General features: G+C 36.9%; 1 protein-coding gene across 5 annotated transcripts in view; it reads right to left on the reverse strand.

The window, feature by feature from the left end:
- LOC131064559 (uncharacterized) overlaps nt 1-21,907 on the reverse strand; it is a 109,349-nt gene that overhangs the window by 81,472 nt on the left and 5,970 nt on the right. For 3 of the 5 annotated variants that reach the window (XM_057998726.2, XM_057998730.2, XM_057998729.2), the window contains exons 3-7: nt 18,660-18,995; nt 17,295-17,917; nt 16,864-17,037; nt 4,956-5,316; nt 2,014-2,124 (exon numbers count right to left, since the gene is read on the reverse strand). In XM_057998726.2, the coding sequence (XP_057854709.2) occupies nt 2,014-2,124; nt 4,956-5,316; nt 16,864-17,037; nt 17,295-17,917; nt 18,660-18,995 (1,605 nt within the window). Of the gene's footprint in view, nt 1-2,013; nt 2,125-4,955; nt 5,317-16,863; nt 17,038-17,289; nt 17,918-18,659; nt 18,996-21,907 lie in introns of all 5 variants that reach the window. The other 2 variants (XM_057998727.2, XM_057998728.2) reach the window with 2 other exon arrangements.

The raw sequence follows: 21,907 nt of genomic DNA on the forward strand, positions 1-21,907 counted from the left end.
AATCTTTGAGAACACATACTCACAGACCTCTATTCACTTCCTTAACTCAATGACATAGGTCTCAAAAGGCAAGACTCCTAACATGACACAAAGACTTCCTTAAACTCAATCAAGACTTGACCTTTGAAGCAAGACCCAGGCCTAACCAAGAGGAAACTTTCAACAGAGACCCTGACCTGGACCACCTACTGACCAATTCGAGCCTAAGCAGACCATCCTATCCTAACGAGCCCTCTGGCTACCCTTCAATGCAAAGACTAATAGCCAAGAACCCAAAAGACCAAGAAAACAAACCCTAGAAAGCAAAAAAGCAGGGGTCCCCATTTGCAATGGGGCGATGTGTGAATACGTCACAACATAAACCTTCCCCCTTTGACATTCAGCAAATTCTAACCTCTATACATGTGTTTGGTGTCATTCATGCAATTGAAGTTTGTGCATCTCCAGGGTATTTCGATTGGTTCTTTGTGTCATTTCAGGGTAGGGAGAGGAACATCTCTTATCTTAGTGCATCAACTCCTTTCATTTTAGCATTTCCTTCTTCCCTTTTCCTTTGCAAGTTGTTAGGATAAGTTTAAAAGTAGAATTTGGAGTGTTGAGTTGGTTCAACACTTGCACTTGGATTGAGAAGGAAGCTGGCCTTCTTCGGAGATTCAACCCTATTGCGCAAGGTCCCACACTTCGGGGTTGTTTCCATGTTTCACGAGGTTGTTGAGTTAATAGCTCAGCAAGGGTGCAAACGTTTGTGACAACAGGGCCTTAGCGAGTTTTTTTTTTTTTGGCAAGTGGTTCAACTATGCTTACAAATATTGCATAATTCCACTATAGAATCTTTAGTAATATGAGATTAATCTCATAAATCTGCTTAAATAAATAATATAGATCTGCTGCAGTATTCTCTTAACTCTGCCATTCATACATCTGAAAATATGCTTGAATGATATATATTTTTTTCCACCAAACAACCTTTATTTATACCCTGTACAATGCCCTCTTCATCCAATGGTCATGTCCTTCCAAAGAGATCGACCAAGGCAGATCTACTTATATTATTTTTTTGTTTACAAATCTTTGCCCAAGGCTGGGCGCTGAACTCCACGAGGTCGTTCCATCTTGGACACACTAAAAAATGCCTTAAAAAAATAATTTAACCTCCTTAATGATGGACAGCACTTTTGAGGGGGTTGTCCCAAATAAAGTATTATTTTGGCCTTAAATAAGTCTCCTTAAATATGGACAATTTAATTTAATAATATATGTGCAATTTAAAAAAGTAAATTGTGTCTCTTGATCCACAGAATCTCAATCATCTTGATCATAGCGCCAGACTTCGCACACATTAAACCTTGGTTCATCATGCCACTAATTTTACCCTTTAACATCAATGACAATAATCCAACAAATAATACCCCTTTATTGTGTCCATTATTTCGAGAAAAAAGAAAACAGAAAAAGCCATCAGCAAAATATATTCTTGTTAATTGTTATTTATGAATTAGTTCATCACATCCTCATAGGGTGCCTTCTACAAGAATAGCTGTTAAACCTTAAGAATATATCAACGTTAGAAGTAAAAATGGAAGAAATAAACATGGATACAATCTAAATAAACTTATAATGTGGCAAGAACAAGCAAACAAGGACTAAATATTTGAAGTTCAGACAATGAGAGTAAGGCAGTAAAGATGTCAATAATGAAACATAACGTACCACTACTTGAAACATGCCTTGGACTACCATGCTGTGCTATACATTTACAAAATCATTACAATAATTATGAGCAATGTTCTATTCTTATTGATTTTAACTTCGGTAAAATTTCTGCTTAATTCATATTATCACATCAAACAGAAAAAATTGTCATTATTTAGTCTAGCTTTTAAGGATTTCAAGACTCCTGATTTAAGGAAATGGAAAAATTAACTCCATTGAATAAACTAGAGTGTTGTTCTTTTATAAATTTTCAAGTCATTATCTTCATGCAATGGATAGACTAAAAGATTGAATGCATACCACTGGTAGATCATCAAGAGCCAAGAGAGCCATGTCAAAAATTTTACGTGCCAAATCAATGTTACCAGCTGCTGCCTCTATTGATGCATACGCTCCACAAAGTAGTAAGTCCTGCATCAAATACATAATTATAGACCTCTGATGTATCAGCATTCATATCCATGCCATTAACAGTCTAGTTTGATATCACAACAATCCTTTTCAAGAAAACAGATACAAAACAGTACAAATGCATTTGATTGTTTCATGTGAAATCAGTTGATTTACCAAAAAACTTGCATCATAATGAATTCTCAACAAAGGACATAAAGCTATGTACTTGAGAAACACATACTCTGTCCCAAGACCCTGTTCTCCCCTGTTTCTTCATTTCCACTATGTTGCTAGGTAATGTCCCTAGCCTACCCAATCAAAAATGTTCTTTTGTTTGCCATACAGGGAACCACACAAACTCAGGAAGTATTTCAATTTTCTGATTGTCTTCAAGACACCGCCAGGGACAGCAAGACATCCCCCAAACCATTTATGGGACTTACCAGCACCAACAGTGTCCCATGGCCACCAAGGCCCACCAGCCCTTTTCACCTTCACAAAAACCTAAGCCAATACCTTCAGAAAGAGAAGAAAAATAAAGCACTAGTTCAGAATCCAAAGGTCAGGCTACATAGTTTAGCATCTGAGACTGATAATGATAATCATATGGAGAAGTACCCAAGAGCCAATGCCTCAAAAGCTGAGTGTTCCCATTACTTAATACATATGGTGATTTAGCTTTTCCTTTTGTGCTGGAGTCTTTTACGCTTGACAAATTTTGTAGTTGTATTGACATAATGTTTATTTAGTAATCTCATATCTCCCTATAGTTTAAACTTCAGAGTGCAATTTAATTTTGTATTCTCGGTTTCTGATTTAAGATTTTATTTAAATGTTCAATGTTCATTTGTTTCACTATTAACTTCATAAATTTCAATTTTCAGATGTTTCAATGTTCATACTCTTAGGCTCTAAGTATATTTTTTTATTAAAAAAAGTTAATATTATATTTTCTATCTGCAAGCATTCAAATCATAATAAAACTGAGAATCAAAATAATATTTAAAATTCATTATTTAATCCCAATGCAAACCTCTGATAGAGGCGCTATATGGATATGCTCTTGATGTTGATACATGTATGTTTTTTGCTCATTCAGACAGCATCTACTTGCTCAAACCGGGATCATGATTCTTTAAATGATGGATTTGATCTCTATTAGAATTTTGGGAAATGGATAAATGCCTAGAATTCAATCTCACATTGACAGGCTTATCCCATTAAAGGTGGAGTGGATGAGAATCGGTGGCAGTTATTATTAATTAATTGATTGATTAATTGGTTTAATAAAATTATTTATTTATTTTGCTCATTTGATTTTGATTTGTTAACTAATTTTCCTTTTTTGAAAATTTGTTAACTATTTTAATCAATGAGTTAACAAATTTGATTTATTTGTTTGATATATTATTTTGATAAGTTATTTGTGTATAATGGATTATTTTATTTATTTTAAATATTTGTGGAGAAATGTTTTATTTGAATTAATTATACAATAAAAATTATTTAACCAATTTCATTTCGATAAAATGGATTAAATAATCCTAAATTTATGGCTAACATAGTACACCTAAGTCATACAAATTAGTTGTCTACCAACAAACTAGTTATCAACAACTGCCTTGTAGGATGATGACCATATCTATGTGACTGTTACATTCATAGTTATTGATCATTTAATATGTGATCATCAATTTTATCTATAAATTTAAATTGCACGTTATATGTATTATCTCTCAGTTTGTTCCTCTGTACTATATGATCATCTTTTATCTGCAAATTTATTTTTATATACATATTGTATGTGTTATCTACCTGTGTGTTTCTCTATAACACACTTGAACATGCCTTGCCTATTCCATGAAACATTGGAAACTGTTTTAGTATCTTGGAAGTAATGGTTTCTTGTGACCAGAAAATAACTTTAACCAAATTGACATGTAAACAAAACTAGTTATATCAACATCTTTCTAAAGCAACGGATGTCTAGTTCAAGTTCTAGATTATTTTTGCATTTATTACATTCTTACTCTAGCAACTTTTTACCAGGGATCTACTGCTATGATACTTATTGTACTATTAAAATCTTTAAAATGAATCATATGATAAGTCTGCATGATATATGTTTTCTCTGACTACCTTATAAACAGAACAGCAGATATCATACTTTCTTGCTTACATTTCAGGAATCTTTGTAAGCAAAACTAGTTATATTTAACCAAATTGACATGTAAGCAAAACTAGTTATATCAACATATTTCTAAAGCAACGGATGTCTAGTTCAAGTTCTAGATTATTTTTGCATTTATTACATTCTTAATCTAGCAACTATTTAACCAGGGATCTACTGCTATGATACTTATTGTACTATTAAAATCTTTAAAATGAATCATATGATAAGTCTGCATGATATATGTTTTCTCTGACTACCTTATAAACAGAACAGCAGATATCATACTTTCTTGCTTACATTTCAGGAATCTTTGTGATATGCCAGTATAGAGCTAAAATAAACTGAATTTAAGTTACATATCATGAAAATGGCACGCTAAAATCCCCTAAGTTTTGATCTGCTGCTACAATAATCATTGCACCATTAGATTCTTAGAAGAAAATCATATCATGAGTCTTCACAAGCCATGTTTTCTCTGACTACAATATAAACAGAACAGCAGATATCATACTCACTTCTTGCATTTCAGGGATCCTAGTGCTATGACAATATAGCACCGAACTAAACTAAATTTGCATCTCATAAATATGGCATACAAGTTTCGTTTTGTGCTCATACCACAACAGTGAACTACTAAACAAATTTCATATATTAGGTACATACTAGTACTAAATACCTGACGATTATCTTTTAGTAGTTTTTTCGCAAGAGTCCGTGATCCAGTGACTTGACTAATCCTAGAATTCACTTCAGATGTTACATATCCTTTAGAAATCAGCAGTGCTTCTTTCAAGTGACGATTCTGAGGGAATGCTTTACTAGCAAGTAGTAACACATTATGAAGAAATTTTGCACGATCTTTTGCCTTGAAAAAAGAATCAACACTCCCAAAAATCCTTTGCAAGTCAATATTACTTGAAGTTATTTGCTTCTCAGCTAAAGCATGTTGCACAATTTGTACTTCTTCAAAAAGAGGAACAGATAAGGAGTCCAGATTAGCAATTTTCCCCCTCCAACTTGAACTATTAGTACAGCTCCTGAATAAAAATACAACCTATCAGCATTCATAGTTAACTAAATTAAACATGGTATGCTTTCCAAAACAATGATAAAATTGGTCAACATGCATTGCTAATTAAATTAAAGAAGGTACTCTTTCCCATCATACACTTATCTACTTTTACATCCTTTTAAGTTTTTCCTAACTGTGTTTGCTAATAGACAATAAAACACCAGTTACCAAAATTTGGAAAAAAAATTGCATTTCCCTTCAACAACGAATGTAGTAATCAATCAGAATTCATAATTTTTCTTAAAATATTGAATATATTGCTATAACAAAAGAAACCTCATCTCAAATGCAAATATCAAAAGAATAAGAGAAAGCCTTCTCATCTCTACATGGAGTACAAGTCAAAATCATACTGCTCCATAAATATCAAGTTCAAGTTATGGATGATATGCCTGACATACAAACTCGAATATACATCAATATTTATCAGGCATAAAATTACTTCTGTGTATGTACTTAAAGATTAAACAAAATTAAAGAGAGCCTAAATTAGAAATTATCTCCAGTGTGTTAAGTTAAAACTGTGATAATCAGAAAGAAAAAGAAAAAAAAAAATTGTATGAACAAAACCAACAAATGAATTGTTGCCTTAATCAGATTTCACGTGAATAATGAGCTAAATCAGATTGCTTGAAGCATATCTAAGACCATGCATTAATAGTATGAACCGTTTTAACTTCTTTCAATTAGATCTTAAGAGACCAGGTCCTGAAAATCCTTAGACTCCAAAAAGCATTTCCAGTTAGTGGTGAAGGAACAGGATTTCCAATCCACTGATCAGGTTAGCATTATGAGAAAGCCTTTTAAGGATAGAGTGATGTCATTGGATAACTACGATGCTATGTGTTGATGTGTCTTTTGTACACAACCAAACACAGAGTAAAATACCCAAAGGTATCCTATCCTCTCTTGAATAAAGTTCCCGAATGCTGAAGATTTCGCAAAAGGATCAATCGGAGAAACTTCAAGGTTCTGTTATGTAGGTTCTCTACTCATGGATAAGCACCAGTGGTCGTTGTGTTTGCTGTTTTACAAGGGGCCTTACGTACTTTCTGGGAAAGCTTGTTCTTGCAACTACTTTTCAATGAGGAATACTGAATTCTCCTAATACTAACTGATGTTTCAAAAAAGGGCAAAAGATAATGGTTTTAAGGAGATGACACTAAACTAATCCTATGAATGACTCAATGAGGACTGGTCTCGATAAAACTCTACCAATTTCAGTATTGCCAAAAGATTACAACTCTACTGTAATTGGTGCCATCTTCTAAGGGGATTTAATGATTTTCTAATCACCAATGGGATAGATACATATCAGTATCTCCAATAATGATTGAACTCTTAAACAATCTTAATATCTCCAGTTGACCACACAAGGCATGCTTACAATCAGTAAGGAGCTAGTGGTTTGGACTATGAGTTTTACTAAAGATCAAGCACAACATTCGTCCTTCAATCTTAAAACTTAAGTACTATCTCTACTAAGAGTGATTCAAGAAGATAAACAACCATGAAAATAGCCACAAGGATTTCAATAAAACACCATAACTTCAATATTTCATTGATCACATAACCAAATAAAACAACAATTGTTCAACTTTCTCTCTTCACTACTTTCTCTGCTGCTAAAAATCTTAATCTTATTTCTCTTTTTTCTAACTCTAACCCCTTAAAATGAATTGAGTGAGGGCTTATATAGCACTCTCAAATACAATGAACGGCCTAGATCTAATGAAGATCAACGGCTGAGATTTTGACACCTAAACCCTAATTAGGGTTTGTTACAAAAAAGACCCCATTTAGATAAAAACATTATCAATCCATAGCCAATAGAAATTGGCACAAATAATGAGGAAACATAGCCCAATGGAAATAAAGTTGCCACATCATCTTATAACAACTTTTCATCTAGAATATTGTTCCCTTTTCTATGCTCTTTTCTGGCATATTCAATGAATCTGGACGTAATCCCCTCAATCTAAGCAATGGGAATCTCATGGAGGTTCTTCATTTGTTCTTCCAAGTGGAGGACTTGATCAAAAGCTATGAGAAGGGTTGTCTCCCATCCAGGCTCTAGCTCTTTTGTTTTCTTGATCAAGAACATAGTAGCATACAACTGATCTCGCTACTTTTTTGTGACCATGTTCTCCTCCTTGCAAAAAATAATCTCGATCCTATCTTCCAATTCTTGGACATCTACATCTGTCTCGATCTCTATCCTTCTGTCAAGGATCGTACACAATACATCAAACACCTTGTCTTGAATAGGGTGGATGGTGCCTTCAACTCGGCTGCATCTGGTATTGATGTCTTCGAAAAGAACTTCCTTCATTTGGAGCAAAATTGACCATTGCAAAAGGCTATGGGTTCCTCCATCCATTATCTTATCTTGTGCTAAAATCTGCCTTGGCGTCCTTCTTATCACTTGCAAGACCGGGATGACAATGTCTCTAGTGTGAGTGAATGCATCCACGGTTATCAATAGACTATGAATGATCTCGAGGACTTGGATAGCCCGATGGACTGTCTTCATCATCCTTGTTACAAATTCAATGGCTACCTTGTAAGATTCATCAATCCAAGAACTCGTGAGTTGGGCTAAGTTCTTCATCCTTTCTGCCTCATTTATTGATTCGGGAGGAAGTGCATGCAAAGGTGATACTACTGGATCCTGTTGCCTTAATGGTTGACTAAGGTGACTAAAATAATTCCTCCAAGCACTAACCTCCCTTTCTAGCCTTTTATTCTTTTCCATTTCGTCTTTGAGAGTGTCATTAAGTGCTCAAACTGAATTTGTCGCTTCTTCCATGGCCTACTCGGAGGTAAGTGGACCAAGATCAAATGTCTCTAGATCATATTCCTCTGCCAGAATCTCATCCTCATACTTGTCCACTACTGATGTGGCTACCTGTATCTTCCTGGATCCTGTATCATCTCTAATTACCTTTGACATCTTTGTAGCCTTCTTCTTTTCGATTTTTTCTTGGGAATTTCCTATGAGACTTTCCAAGTTGAATACTTGTTCTTCCTCTTCAACCACAACTAACTTTGTTAGCCTTTCTTTTAGCCAATCTAGAATGGAAGACTTTCTTTCCCTTACCTGTATTTCCTTAGGCAGAGGTCCATCGTCTCTGAAAGGAGATGTTGCTTCATCATCATTCTTTTCTTCTTGTTGTTCATTAGCACCAACCTGGAGAGATTGACTCGATGAGTGCTGAGGTGTTCGTCCTTTACCTTGTTTATCATTTTGTACCATAGATTCCATAGACTCATCAATTTCATACACTATCTCTCTTTGATCTTCTCCTTGACTTATCTCCTTTCATGTCTAGAAGACGTACTTGGTGGACGATCAGGATTCACTTTTTGTTTCTTCTTGGAAGGTTCTCTCTTCTCAAGTCCTTCCTTTCTCTTCGATCCCTTGGAATGAGAAGTATTCTCACTCACACTTGCTTCTCCTTCTTCTGTTCTTGTTTCTAGGGTGAATGTCATGGCTATATTCTGCTCCTTCAACTTTTGATGATGTACGTCCAACCATCTGCGAGTGCAATTTAAAACAGAGTCCATCAATGCTCTTAGGTCTACAACTTCTGGCTCATTCCAATCTATCTTCACTTCTTTATCTTCTTTCTCATAGGAAGATTGGAGATATCTACCACTGTCCTGGGCTTGATCGGCTACTCTGTAAACCTTACATTTCCGGATAAGATCCAAGGGTAATCTGGAATGCATCTTTCTTTTCACCTCTACATCATCCTGGATATTCATCCAGTAGTCCTCCACCTGAAACTCATGTTTGTACTTCTTCCCGACTGTCTCTTCCATATGACCATGAGGATCGAAATTCTCTCTTGAGGCAAAGGATGTGAATGAATACAGAGATAATTGCTTTTCTGCATCCTCTGCGGCTTGAGAATTAGGACATACTTCAATTGAATTTCCCAGTAGAATGGGTACGGGGATACCATTTCCATGCTTATGTCTTGATGCTTTAGCATAAGCTGCCAACTGTCTAGTCACTTCCAGTAGTATTATTCTGTCTATAGGATATCTCGGTAACATATAGGGAGGTGAAGGACATCCATGGACCCTGATGTAGGTGAATTTTGGAAATTGAATGAACCATGCACCACGTTTCTTCACGAGCTCCTGTGCTTCGGGGGACAATCGATGGTGAATCCCTCCTTGCAATGTCCTGGTGATATACATCGTGAAGGTGTCATTGACTAGCTTGCAGCAATTCTTAGGTGGATGATGTAGTTGAACATAAGAATCACATGCTCTTATCTCTCCTGTCCCTCTCCCAACAACTCCTCTATGGGGTAACCCTGCATATTCAAAACTTCTGACTAAGGAATATATAACATATGAACTCATGTGGAATGACTTAGTAGGGACTAGCCTCCTCAACTGCACGTCTAGGTTGTTGCTAATGATTCTAGCCCAATTGAGCATTCCTTTTCCTTGGACAATCACCTGAATAAAGAAGAACATCCACTTGTCGAAGAAGAAGGCTTGAGAGGCACCAATAACCCAATTGAGCATGGTTATCAAGTCCCTGAATTCTTCTTGGAAATCAATTCTGTGTGGCGTATTAGGTATCTTGTTCAAGCGAGGCCTGCTCTTGAGTAACCAATTCTTGTTGATGAAGTTCAAACAGGTATCAGGATCATCTTCGTAGATAGACCTAGCTCCTTCCAAGCTCTTATAGATCATATCTCTCAGCTCCGGGAGATGAAAAGCTTCACTTACAACTTCTTCTGAAAGATAGGCTAGGACAGTTCCATCATTGGCTATGATTGTCCTTGAATGTGAATCATAGTGCCGGGCACATTCAATCATCAACTCGTGAGATTTGACTACAGGAGGGAAGCCTGCGGCCTTGATGATGCCACTCTCAATTATCTTCTTGGCTACGGGTGATGGCTTGCCGATGTAAGGTGCTTCTCGAAACTTCTTCACATTGAAGTTTCCTAGATTGGTGTCTCCGATATTGTTCCATTTGGACACGATCCTGGTCTCCAAATCATCGTTCTTTTGATCTTCTTTGATGAGAGCCTCCCGGGTAGTGGATCCACTTGCCTTTGGGGCCGTCATTTGATACCTACAAAAGAGGCTTAAGTTAGGTTTAAGTATAATACCCAAGATAGGAGATTTGAAACCTTTAAAGAAATGATTAGATTACAATTTGAAAATAGAGTGATAAAACCTTAAAATTATGAATTTTCAAATTGATATCACTTATGAATCAAACCAGATTTTTGCAGACTTAACCTCAGAAGGATCGATACTGAAATTTGAATCAGATCTTCAATATACCTTCAAAAATCTGATTGTACATACCTTCTCCTTGATTTCTAGCTATCAACTTGAAAAGATGGATAAAGAAAAATGAAGATTTGCTAGACGAAAGGTCTTTGATCTGAATTTCAGGTTCTCCCTTGATGATTTAGCCTTCAATCAGCCTTTAACCAGTCTTCCTCAATCAAGAAATTCGCCTATACCTGCTGCAATTCGCCCTTCTAATTCTGCTCCTCAAATTCGCTTACGAAAAAATGAATGAATGAAGATTTCAAAATACATCTTCCTTTATAGGGCGCTCTCACCATTTTACCAATAGGCCGACTTGCATAAATGCACAAATAAAATAAAATAAAATTTCTTACAAGTTGGCCGACTTAGCAATAAAGCCAAAAAAAATGTTCTTGGGCGCCAAAGAGTAGATTTTTCTTTTTTTAATTAATTTCAAAGCCCAAAGGTCATTTAGCCAATTTTAACAATTGTTTAGTCAGGGCGAATTTGCTTTATTTATCAAACATAAAGCTTAATGAGTGATTTAAGATAAGAAAAATGTGCCTTGAACAAATTTGCTTGTAGATTCTTTAAAGAAACAAGGTAAACCTAGAAGATGTTAGAGTTTCTTCAAAACTTGATGAAGGCACATTTTCTTCAGTCACTAGAATGTTCATGGCATGAGAAAGGCTTAAATCACCCCAAGGAGGCTTGCTTGAACATCTCACCTTGGTACACTTACTCCATCTATCAACACCTTCACAACATTGATTTTTCACTATTCCATGCTCTTGTCATCATGATCTTGCAACTTGCCTTTGTCTAGCTCAAACAAGGTGAAAAAAAAGGCATCTTAAAGGATTTCGCCTTGGACCCTTGGGAAGGGTCAGGAGCAATTTCCATGATTAGGTCTCAATTACCTCACTCTTTCACTCCGAATTCCTCTTCAAGGTGAGCATATGCTAGCTTTAGCTCTTCAAAAACCTAGGGATTCATTTTTTAGCTTTCATCATGGGTGAATTAGGTGATCATGAGAATTCCGCTCTGGACCCTTTGGAAGGGTCAGGAGCAAAATTCATCTCTTAGCTTAAAATTCACACTTTCTTGAACTCTAAACTTACTCAAATGCAAGCTTGTGGCAATCTTCAAGTCTAATCCACCTTTATCACTGCCCTAGCTCAACACAATCTTGGAGGAAACATGATATTTTGTGAATTTCGGTCTGGACCCTTTGGAAGGGTTAGGAGCGAAATTCAAGTCTTAGGCTTGATTCTTCATCTCCTTCACTTCAATTCATCTTGCATGGCAAAGTAACATCATTCCATCCTCAACCACGCCCTAGGAATCAAAGTCCTGGTTTCACACAAGGAGAAAATAGGTAGTTTGAAGAATTTCGCTCTGGACCCTTTGGAAGGGTTAGGAGCGAAATTCATTCCTTGCTTGTCTTCTCTTACCTAGCTCCATTCTTTTCACATTGTTTCCCCTTGACTCCCTCATTTGGATCTATTTCTCAACCTGACAACATTTGCTTGATCCCTAAAAGGCCTGATATTTCATCTTCTCAACTCCAATCTTCTCTGGAAGGCAAACATACATCACTCTCCTTGCATCCATGGCATGAGAACCAAGGTCTTGACCTTATCTAAGAAGAAAATGGGTGTTTTAAGGAATTTCGCTCTGGACCCTTTGGAAGGGTCAGGAGCGAATTCCATATTTTGAGCTTATTCCTTCAAGTTTGAAGATCATCAACAAGTCAAAGTCATGTCTAGAGACATCTCCCATCTTAATTTACCCTAGCCCACACTTGACTTAGCATAAAATTGAGAGAAAAGAGTTGTTTTGTGAAATTTCGCCCTGGACCCTTTGGAAGGGTCAGGAGCGAATTTCCCCTTCTAGGGCAAAATCTCCACCTTTATTGCTTTCAATCATTCCCCAAAGTAAGAACATGTCTATCTTTCTTCCAACATACCTTGGACACTAAGAACTTGGTCAAACAAGGAAGAAAATGAGGTCCATGGAGATTTTCGCTTTGGACCCTTTGGAAGGGTCAGGAGCGAAATTCTCATTCTAGGTTGATTTTCACTACTTCATCACCTCAAATCTCCTCTCAAAGGTAAATGTGCACCAAAGCCTTCCCATCACGCCTCAAAAGTCAACAAACTTGGTCATATCAAAGAGCAAAGTGGAGGAAAAATGGATTTCGCTTTGGACCCTTTGGAAGGGTCAAGAGCGAAATTCAAGTTTTGGGTCAAAACCTTCATCTTTTGATGTGTCCAACCACCTTTCAAGGCAAGAACAAACCAATTCACTCTCTAACATGCCTTAGCAACCAACACTTATCCAAAACAAGGAAGGAAATGAGTGTTATAAGGATTTTCGCTCTAGACCCTTTGGAAGGGTCAGGAGCGAAATCCTCTTTCCAGGTTGATTTGGCACTTCATTCATCCAATCCTTCCTCAATCTTGATTAATTCAACTTCCTTCCACCCCAATCAAGGTAATCCACCATCAAAACTAGCTCCAGACAAGGCTAACCTAGGTCTCAAGACAAAAAGGAAGGTCAAATGGAGGATTTCGCTCGGGACCCTTTGGAAGGGTCAGGAGCGAATTCCATGTCTTAGGTTGATTTCACACTCCATTGTCTCAATTCACCCTCAAACTTGATCAAATTCACCTCTCCTTATCACCATCAAGTCGATTTGTCACTTACTTAGCTCAAAACAAGGTCTTTCCAATGTCCTAGGCAAAAACAAAGGGTCAGAGGACGATTTCGCTGTGGACCCTTTGGAAGGGTCAGGAGCGAAATTCCTATTTTGGTAAAAACACATCAAAGTCTTTCAACTATGCCTTAGAAGTCAACAAATTTCGTCATAACCAAGGGTAAAATAGAGGAAATATGGATTTCTCTCTGGACCCTTTGGAAGGGTCAGGAGCGAAATTCATATTTTGAGCACCTTTCTCACTTCCTTCCTCCTCTATTTGCTTTGGACATAACTTCTCAAGCCTCCTTCAATCATCATCAAGTGAATTTGCTCATCAAATTGGCATTTAGTTCAAGATTTTGTCAAAAAATAGGGTCATACAAGAATTTCGCTCTGGACCCTTTGGAAGGGTCAGAAGCGAAATTCACCCTTAGGCTCAGATTTTGACTTCATCTCCCATATTTCTTCATCCAAACAAGTGTTTTGTCCTCTAGGAATGAGTTAGTTCTAAGTTTGGGTCAAAGTAGAATGTCCTATAGAGGAATTCGCTCAGGACCCTTTGGAAGGGTCAGGAGCGAAATCCCTAATTCTAGGCCTGATTCACTTTGGAATTAACTTGACTTTGCCCTGGACTCAACCCTTGGTGCATATCCTTCCACATCCTTGCCAATTTGCTCAACAATTCCTGAAATCGCCTCCTGAATCTTCCCTTGGCCACTGGATCTGCCTAGTCGACTCTGACCTGACGGAAGACAAGACTTTGACATGAAAACCAACATTCCAGACCTACCCTGACCTGAGACTTTTATCCCTTTTGCACAATTTATCCATCTTCGATCTCCTCAAAGGTAAAACCCCTCTAAGATAACCCTAGGGTTCAAGGCAGACAACATATGACTTCCCAAATCCAAGCTACACCCAGCTTTGAAAGAAACCCTAAGATGAGCTCTTTGAGAGAAACCCTAATCTATCCAGCCCAGGCGACCACTAACTCACTCAAAACACCTAGCAAGCAAAGAAAAAACCCAGCTAAGGGAAAGCAAAACCCAAGAAAAAGAAGGGGTCCCCATCCTGATGGGGCGATGTGTGAAATGGTCACAACACTATGGTAAGGCATGTTGAGTCACTAAGTGCACTACTTCATTGTGGGGTATTGACAACTGTCAATTGGTGCTCAATATAGAGACTATGCTTCTAGAGAGGTGAAGTACTCGTAATACCTCATTTAATAATACAGGTTTAGAAGAACAATATACAATGCAGCTTGATCACTTCGTGTCCTTGATACTTGACTTGGATAGCATACATGCATATTCAAATTCAACAAATAAAATGAATTTCTCTTCCAAGTCCATATTGGGAGCAGTTACATGAAAGAAACACATTCAAAGTACTGTTTGATGTTCTCAACCTAGAGAGTGTACAATATGAGTGTATGGTCATTCGATTTCAAGAGTAGGGCAGTGTGTGCCATGAACAATTTATATGTTAATGTACTAAGATAATCAGTGCGGGGCCAACACTTTCAAGTGTGTGGAATCCCTTTATAACAGATAATCCTAAAGAAAGCAGAACAGATGTGATCATGCATTCCAAATAAGCCTTCTGAAAGGACTATCTGTGGAGGTAGCTGATAGAAGGAATATCTGTGGAGGTAACTGATAGTTGGCAACCACAAACAATTTCGCTACACCTGCAATATTCATTAGCTGGTACATATCTAGAACCAATTTGGGGCAGTTTAAAATTTAATCCTGTAAACTACCAAAAATCTTCTAGAATCCCTCAAAACTAAAATATATTTTTTACCCCATTCACAGACTGCGAGTGATCAAACCCAGGAGAAGGACAGATCATTGGCAAAACCCTTCAGATGGATTTTGCAAGCTCAATTTTGACAGGACTTCCAAGGAAAATTTGGGGCTCTCTGGAGCAGGCTGCATTTATCCAACCTGAAGGCAAGTTGATTAAGGAAGCATCCAAGAAGCTTAATCTGGTAACAAATAATAAAGCAGAAGCCAGGTGTTTGTCATGAGTTTAACTCTAATAATGATATCACACGAGCTAGTAGATGGAAGCATATTTCCTAATCCTTTCACCTCATGCGAAGAATACACTTGCTTTGAAATCAATTCAAGTCTTGCCCGTGTGGTGGCTTTGATCATTATATATGGCAGCTTTTAGTATTGATAATACACATTGGGCCCTCATTTGGAACTCCACAATTTCAACCCTATAGTTTCCATAGCCAAAATTGAACATAGAGAAGCATCTGATGGCCTTCCAAGGAAAGGTTATACATATAAGGTAAAGTTTTTGTTTGGAGGTCACATGCCACAATGTTAAGAACATACTATCTGACAAATCTTTGAAGGAGAGCAACAAAGCTAGTTAACACAGATTTTTCCAGACTCTGTGTTGAATTTGCAGGCTATTCTAAGGGGACAACAAAGTAATGCAGAACCTTACTGTTTTATATAAGTCAGAATGCTGGCTTGCAGCCAAGCTGGCTACTCTGGGAAAGGAACCTACTAATACAGTGCAAATGAGCTTCTTTAAGGAGCTCAAAGGAAGGTTCTTCTAGGAAATGATGGAGATGGAGAAAATGCAGTAGTGAGCTATGGCAAATGGAATTTCAAGCAAGGGTTGCGCCTGATGGGGCTGAGAGCTCCCCTGCAGCCACCAAAACAGACCTGAGAGTGTTTGGACAGGGTTGTAATCAAGCTGGCAGTGAAGTAATCTAGGAGTCAAAATTTCAGCCCTTTCTGATTAGTGAAGGCTCTTCTTTGAATCTGTCTGTGACTGTGGATGTGATTAATAGATTGACAGTTTGATAATATTCCTTTTTTAGTTATGACTTATTTATCTGTGTTTAAATTAAGGTTGATACAGATCAAATTTGACCATATGGGACCCTCCTTTTTGTAAGACTATGGGAAAGGATTGTCAAATCTGGCAATTGGGGCGATGAAGTTTGTCTTTGTAGCAATTCTGCATAGCTCTAAGCTCCACAAAATGCAACTCTGGTTTGTGTAAGAGTATATGTTTAATAAAAAGGGAGTGGACCCAACCCCACAATCTACGTAGTGAAAAAAAAAATGCTTTTCCCCTTATTTTGAAAAAGAAAGTAATCTGAAGAATTAGGCAACACCTTAAAAATTAGTCTATTGGGACATGCTACAATGGTTACTGAATTGAGACATGGTGCTCGAAAGATAGTGACTTAAAACATGTAATGGAGCAAATAGAATAACAAAAGGTCCATAAAAGATTAGTATATAGATAACTGCTAATAGGATACAGACAAAGCTGACAATATAGCACCATTTGATAATAAAAAACTAAATAAGCATTGTAGACTAGAACATTACAGATATTGTTGGCTCTGTATACCTAGAAACCAAGAACACTGAATTGAACATTGTTTCTGATGGAAAAAAAATGTTCATAATTGTATACAGTGTGACGGAAAATAAAATAGAAATATAGATTAAAAAAAAGGTATAACTGGGTACTAACCACTGACTGATTGGTCCATCACAGAAATCAATCAACTGGACAATCAAGGAGAAACGAACTTCATTACAGTGCAAACCAAAAAGATAATCTCTAATATCTTCAAATAAGACAACCCTCAAAAGCTGTTCATCATCTTCGTTTTCTTCTCCATCATGACATATAGTATTCCCTGCTCTTCATCCAAAATTAGAGAACAAACTCAGCCTAGCAATTATGAGACAATATCAAAATTTAGAGTTCCTGCTCCTCTGTCACTACAACTAAAGTGAGAAATCAGGAGAAAAAGCATACACTTGATGACGACTAGACCAATTCATCTCTAATGTAAATTTGACCAACTACTCTGGTGATATATCAAAATGAAATTCATTGGAAATTACTTATAAGAAATATTACTATATAAACTAACAGATCTAGGTAAGCTACCAGACTTTGCATGGACTGGCATCCACTGCTCCCTATCTCGTTTAGCCTCTTCGTCTGCCCATCTTTTCCAAATAAGTGGATCATTAACCTCAACTTCTTTGCCAGGATCAAGATTCAATCCTAGTTTTTCAAGTAAAGACTCCATATCATCTTCCTTCTTTGAGTCTTCAGCATCTAAATCGTCATTGTCATCTCCTGTAAATGGCTTCTCTTCAAATGCATGGTCTTCACCAGTCACCTCTTTGCTAACTTTGGACGGAGGCTCAGACCAACCCGTCCAACCTCCTGGTTCTGTGTCTATCAGATTAGCATTGAGTAGCTTTTCTGTCTGCCTTTTCTCCTCCTCTCTCTCTAGCCATACAGCCCATCCCAAGGCACCATCTTCCCCTAATTTTGCACCTTCACTATTCCAAAAGAATTCAAATAATCTTTGTTTATTTGTCTCAGTCAGCTGAAGCAATGGAGGAAATAAACTGTACTCAATCTCTGCCTGAAACAACCCAATAGCTAGTTCTTGGTGACCTGCCTGCCATTCAAACTTGCACAAGCTAACAAAAATATCCACAAGTGCTTGTTCAGATTCTACAAGTTCTTTACAAGGCAATTTTGACTTGACACTTTCACAAACCTGCAAGGGAATGTCACAATGTAAAAGCAAAAAAAGAATGCAAGCAATCCAGAAAATGTTTTATTTGTGGCAATCCGCAATCCAATCACTTATGTTACTAAAGTGAATTGCATAACACTTTAAAGTAAAAAAGAACCTGACTTAACCTGAAAATCAATCACTTTTACTTGATTTTGAATCAATCTGGTCTGTCCACTGCCTAATTTAAAGCTAGTATAGATATCTTAAATACATTCATCTAAAAAACGCAAGTTGTATCACATATTTTATTTTCCTTTAGAACTATTTTATTTATTCATATATATATATTTTTACTTGGAAGAGGTATTTTTTGGTATATAGTTTTGTATGCAACATTTGATTTTACTTTTTGAAAAGCCACCATTCATTGTTTTGGAATTCTTAAGTTTCATTTTTACTTTGAAAGTGTAGTAAGTATTATAATTTATATATTATATATTACTTTTTAGTAATATATATCATGTTGAATCTACAAAGAGACATTTTAGCAGATATATATGATGTTGAACCTAATATGTGGGATGAAACTTTTTTTATATAACTTGTTATTGTAGTACAGCAAACTAATCCCAAATAATGCAATAATTGGAACATAAACCACAGTGACCAACTTATGCGCATTGGAACTTTGAATTCTGCCCTTTTAAATTGTGTTAAACAGAACAAACAAGAAAAACTAGAAAAAAATAAGTGATTCCCAGTGAAGAAAAGAATAAGTAACCTTCCTATAGAGCTGATTACGTGCAGCAGATAAAGCTTGGAGAGCATGGCCATACATCTTTCTCATCTTTGAGACTGTAAATGAGGAAAATTCTCCTTTGCAGAATTGCAGAAACCCTCTCCATAATTTATAGCTCCCTGAATGCTTTACTAACGCATCTTCCCATCTTTGGTTCAAAACAGAAACATTATCACGTTTTCTACAAGTCTCCAAGAAAAAAAGCATCAGCTCTTCACTGTCTGGATTAAGTTCAAGTGCTTTTTCTAGTATAGAGATTTTTTTCTCCAGAGCTTGTAGCTGAACTGATCTCTTGCGTTGCCCAGATGCAATTTCATCCTGTAAATATGAGGAAGTCAGAATCAGTCAAACAAAAACAACAAAGGAATGGAATGCTGTGTTTACTTCCAAATAATCAAACCATCGACATAAAATTATTTACCACAAGGCTATGTACCGCATTACACAAAGATGAAAGAACCACCAGAACTTTCTTTAAAAAGCAGTTCTTAACATACTACATAGTACATACTATTAGAATAATATTCTTTATTATTGTTTAATGGTCAATATGATGTAATTTTGTACATATTAGAAGTTTCTATTTTTTCATTCATTATCGATTGTTTCTTTTAGAAACATCGATCCTTCGTATTCTATTCAATGATCATCTGATCATTTGTTAATAATAATCAAGCTTTTTACCAATTACTTGTTCGTAATACATACTTCACAGCAAGCTAGTCACTTATAGATTCTGGTGCATCTCGGCATTTCACTCACAGGCATGATTGGTTTACAAAATACTCTTCCATTTGGTTCACTTGATGGGAGGGATGATGCAAATTCTGAATTTGATGATGCACTACTCGAATTTCCTTTGGATGATGCTAATCTTCCACTTGTTCCAGATCATGTTCTACCTCCAGTTCCAGTTATTCCTCCTAGATCTGATGTTGGCACTTCTACTCTCTGGCCTAAATGGTGGGCTAAGACCATCAATGATCTTCATCTAGATGAGCTCATTGAGGGAAGATCTTCTAGAAACAAGAGCAAACAGCAGTCTACAATCAATTTTGCTCTCATGGCCAACATTCATAGTATTTATGAGCCTTAGACATATACAGAGGCAAAAGGTATTCCAAAGTGGGAACAGGCAATGGACGCAGAATACCAGAGCCTTTTGAAGAACAACACCTGGGTTCTCTCTGATCTTCCTCTAGGGAAGAAGCCCATTAGCTGCAAATGGGTGTATAAGGTCAAGTATCATGCAGATGGTACATTGGATAAATACAAGGCCAGATTGGTTGCTTGAGGATTCACACAACGAGAGGGCATTGACTATGAGGAAAGTTTTGCTTCTACTGCCAAGATGGGTACAATTCGTCTTCTTCTTGCTATTGCAGCTCAGTTTGGATGGAAAGTCCATCAGATGGATGTTAAGAGTGCCTTCCTCAACGGTGAGTTGCAGGAAGAGGTCTACATGACGCAGCCTCCTAGTTTCAAGGTTGCCGGCAAAGAACATCAAGTATGTAGACTCATGAAAGCACTCTATGGACTCAAACAGGCTCCTCGAGCGTGGTACATCAAGATTGATCAGTACTTGGTTGCTCATGGTTTTCAACGTAGTCCTTGTGACCCAAATTTGTACATCAAACACTCTAGTGATGATGTTATCTTTCTTGTTGTCTATGTGGATGACTTGATCATTACTGGCAGTTCAACACATTTGATTGCAGAAATCAAACAAAACCTGTGCAAGGCTTTTGATATGAGAGATTTGGGGCTTCTCCATTATTGTTTAGGTGTTGAAGTTTGGCAGATTGTTTGTAGCATTTTTATTTCTCAATCTAAGTATGCCAAGAACTTGCTTGATAGGTTTCAACTGCAGGATTGTAAACCTACTTCCATGCCTATGGAGACAGGTCTGAAGTTGTCAGTCAAGTTTGATTCTCCTCCTGTAGATGAAACAACATTCAGGCAACTAGTGGGTAGTCTCATCTATCTCACTACAACTAGACCTAATCTCAGTTTTACAATGAGCTACATTTCATGCTTCATGACAGCCCCCAAGGCTAATCATTGGGTAGCAGCAAAGCGTGTGTTGCGTTATGTGAAGGGCACTTCTGATTATGGACTTCTTTACACTCAAAGTGACGATCCTAGACTCCGTGGTTTCACAAATTTAGATTGAGCAGGTTTGGTTGTAACAGGAAATCAACATTTGGGTATGTGTTCAGTTTGGGATCCGGTGCAGTCACATGGATTAGTAAAAAGCAAAAGGTAGTGGCTCTCTCCTCAACAGAAGCAAAGTATTGAGGAGCAGTTAAGGCAGCTTGTGAGGTAGTTTGGCTTCGTCGGATGCTTGCGGATATGCAAAATATCTCAAGTAGGTCCGACTCCCATTAATTGTGATAATCAAGGAGTTCTCAAACTTGCCAAAAATCCTGTCTTCCATGAAAGAACCAAGCATGTGGAAACTCCTTGTCATTTTATTTGGAAGCTTGTTGAAGGCGGCTCAGTTCAGTTACAGTATGTTCCAACTGCGGATTAGATTGCAAACATCCTCACCAAGTCCCTCAACCCAGATAAGTTTGCCAAATTCAAGGGGCAGCTTGGTGTAGATGACAGATTGACCATTAAGGGAGGGTATTAGAATAATATTCTTTATTATTGTTTAATGGTCAATATGATGTAATTTTGTACATATTAGAAGTTTCTATTTTTTCATTCATTATCGATTTTTATTTTTAGAAACATCGATCCTTTGTATTCTATTTAATGATCATCTGATCATTTGTTAATAATAATCAAGTTTTTTACTAATTGCTTGTTCGTAATACATACTTCACAGCAAGCTAGTCACTTAGAGACTGCAATCAGTGCTATAACATCCTAATATTATGACGTGAACAAACTGTGTAGGCAAATGATGGAAGAAGCTTTATCCACAGATACAGAGGCTTGCAAAATGTTTCCTAGTATTTGAATCATTGTAATAAATGCCATAATGTTACGTTTCATAAATAAATTATTCTATAATACTGCTGAATAGATTGTTAATTGAGGGGTTAGTAATGTAAAAATATTTTTCAGCAGGGAAAACTATTAAGAAATAGAATGTTTTTAAAATTGTAAATACATTATTAATTGCCATACATTTTTGGTAGATGTCAATTTAAACAAAGTTTATATTGAAAGAAAATGTTTTACAAAATAACCAAGGAGACCTAATATGCAGTATGGGCAGG

Source organism: Cryptomeria japonica, chromosome 8, assembly GCF_030272615.1.
Source record: "Cryptomeria japonica chromosome 8, Sugi_1.0, whole genome shotgun sequence".
NCBI classification, from domain to species: domain Eukaryota; kingdom Viridiplantae; phylum Streptophyta; class Pinopsida; order Cupressales; family Cupressaceae; genus Cryptomeria; species Cryptomeria japonica.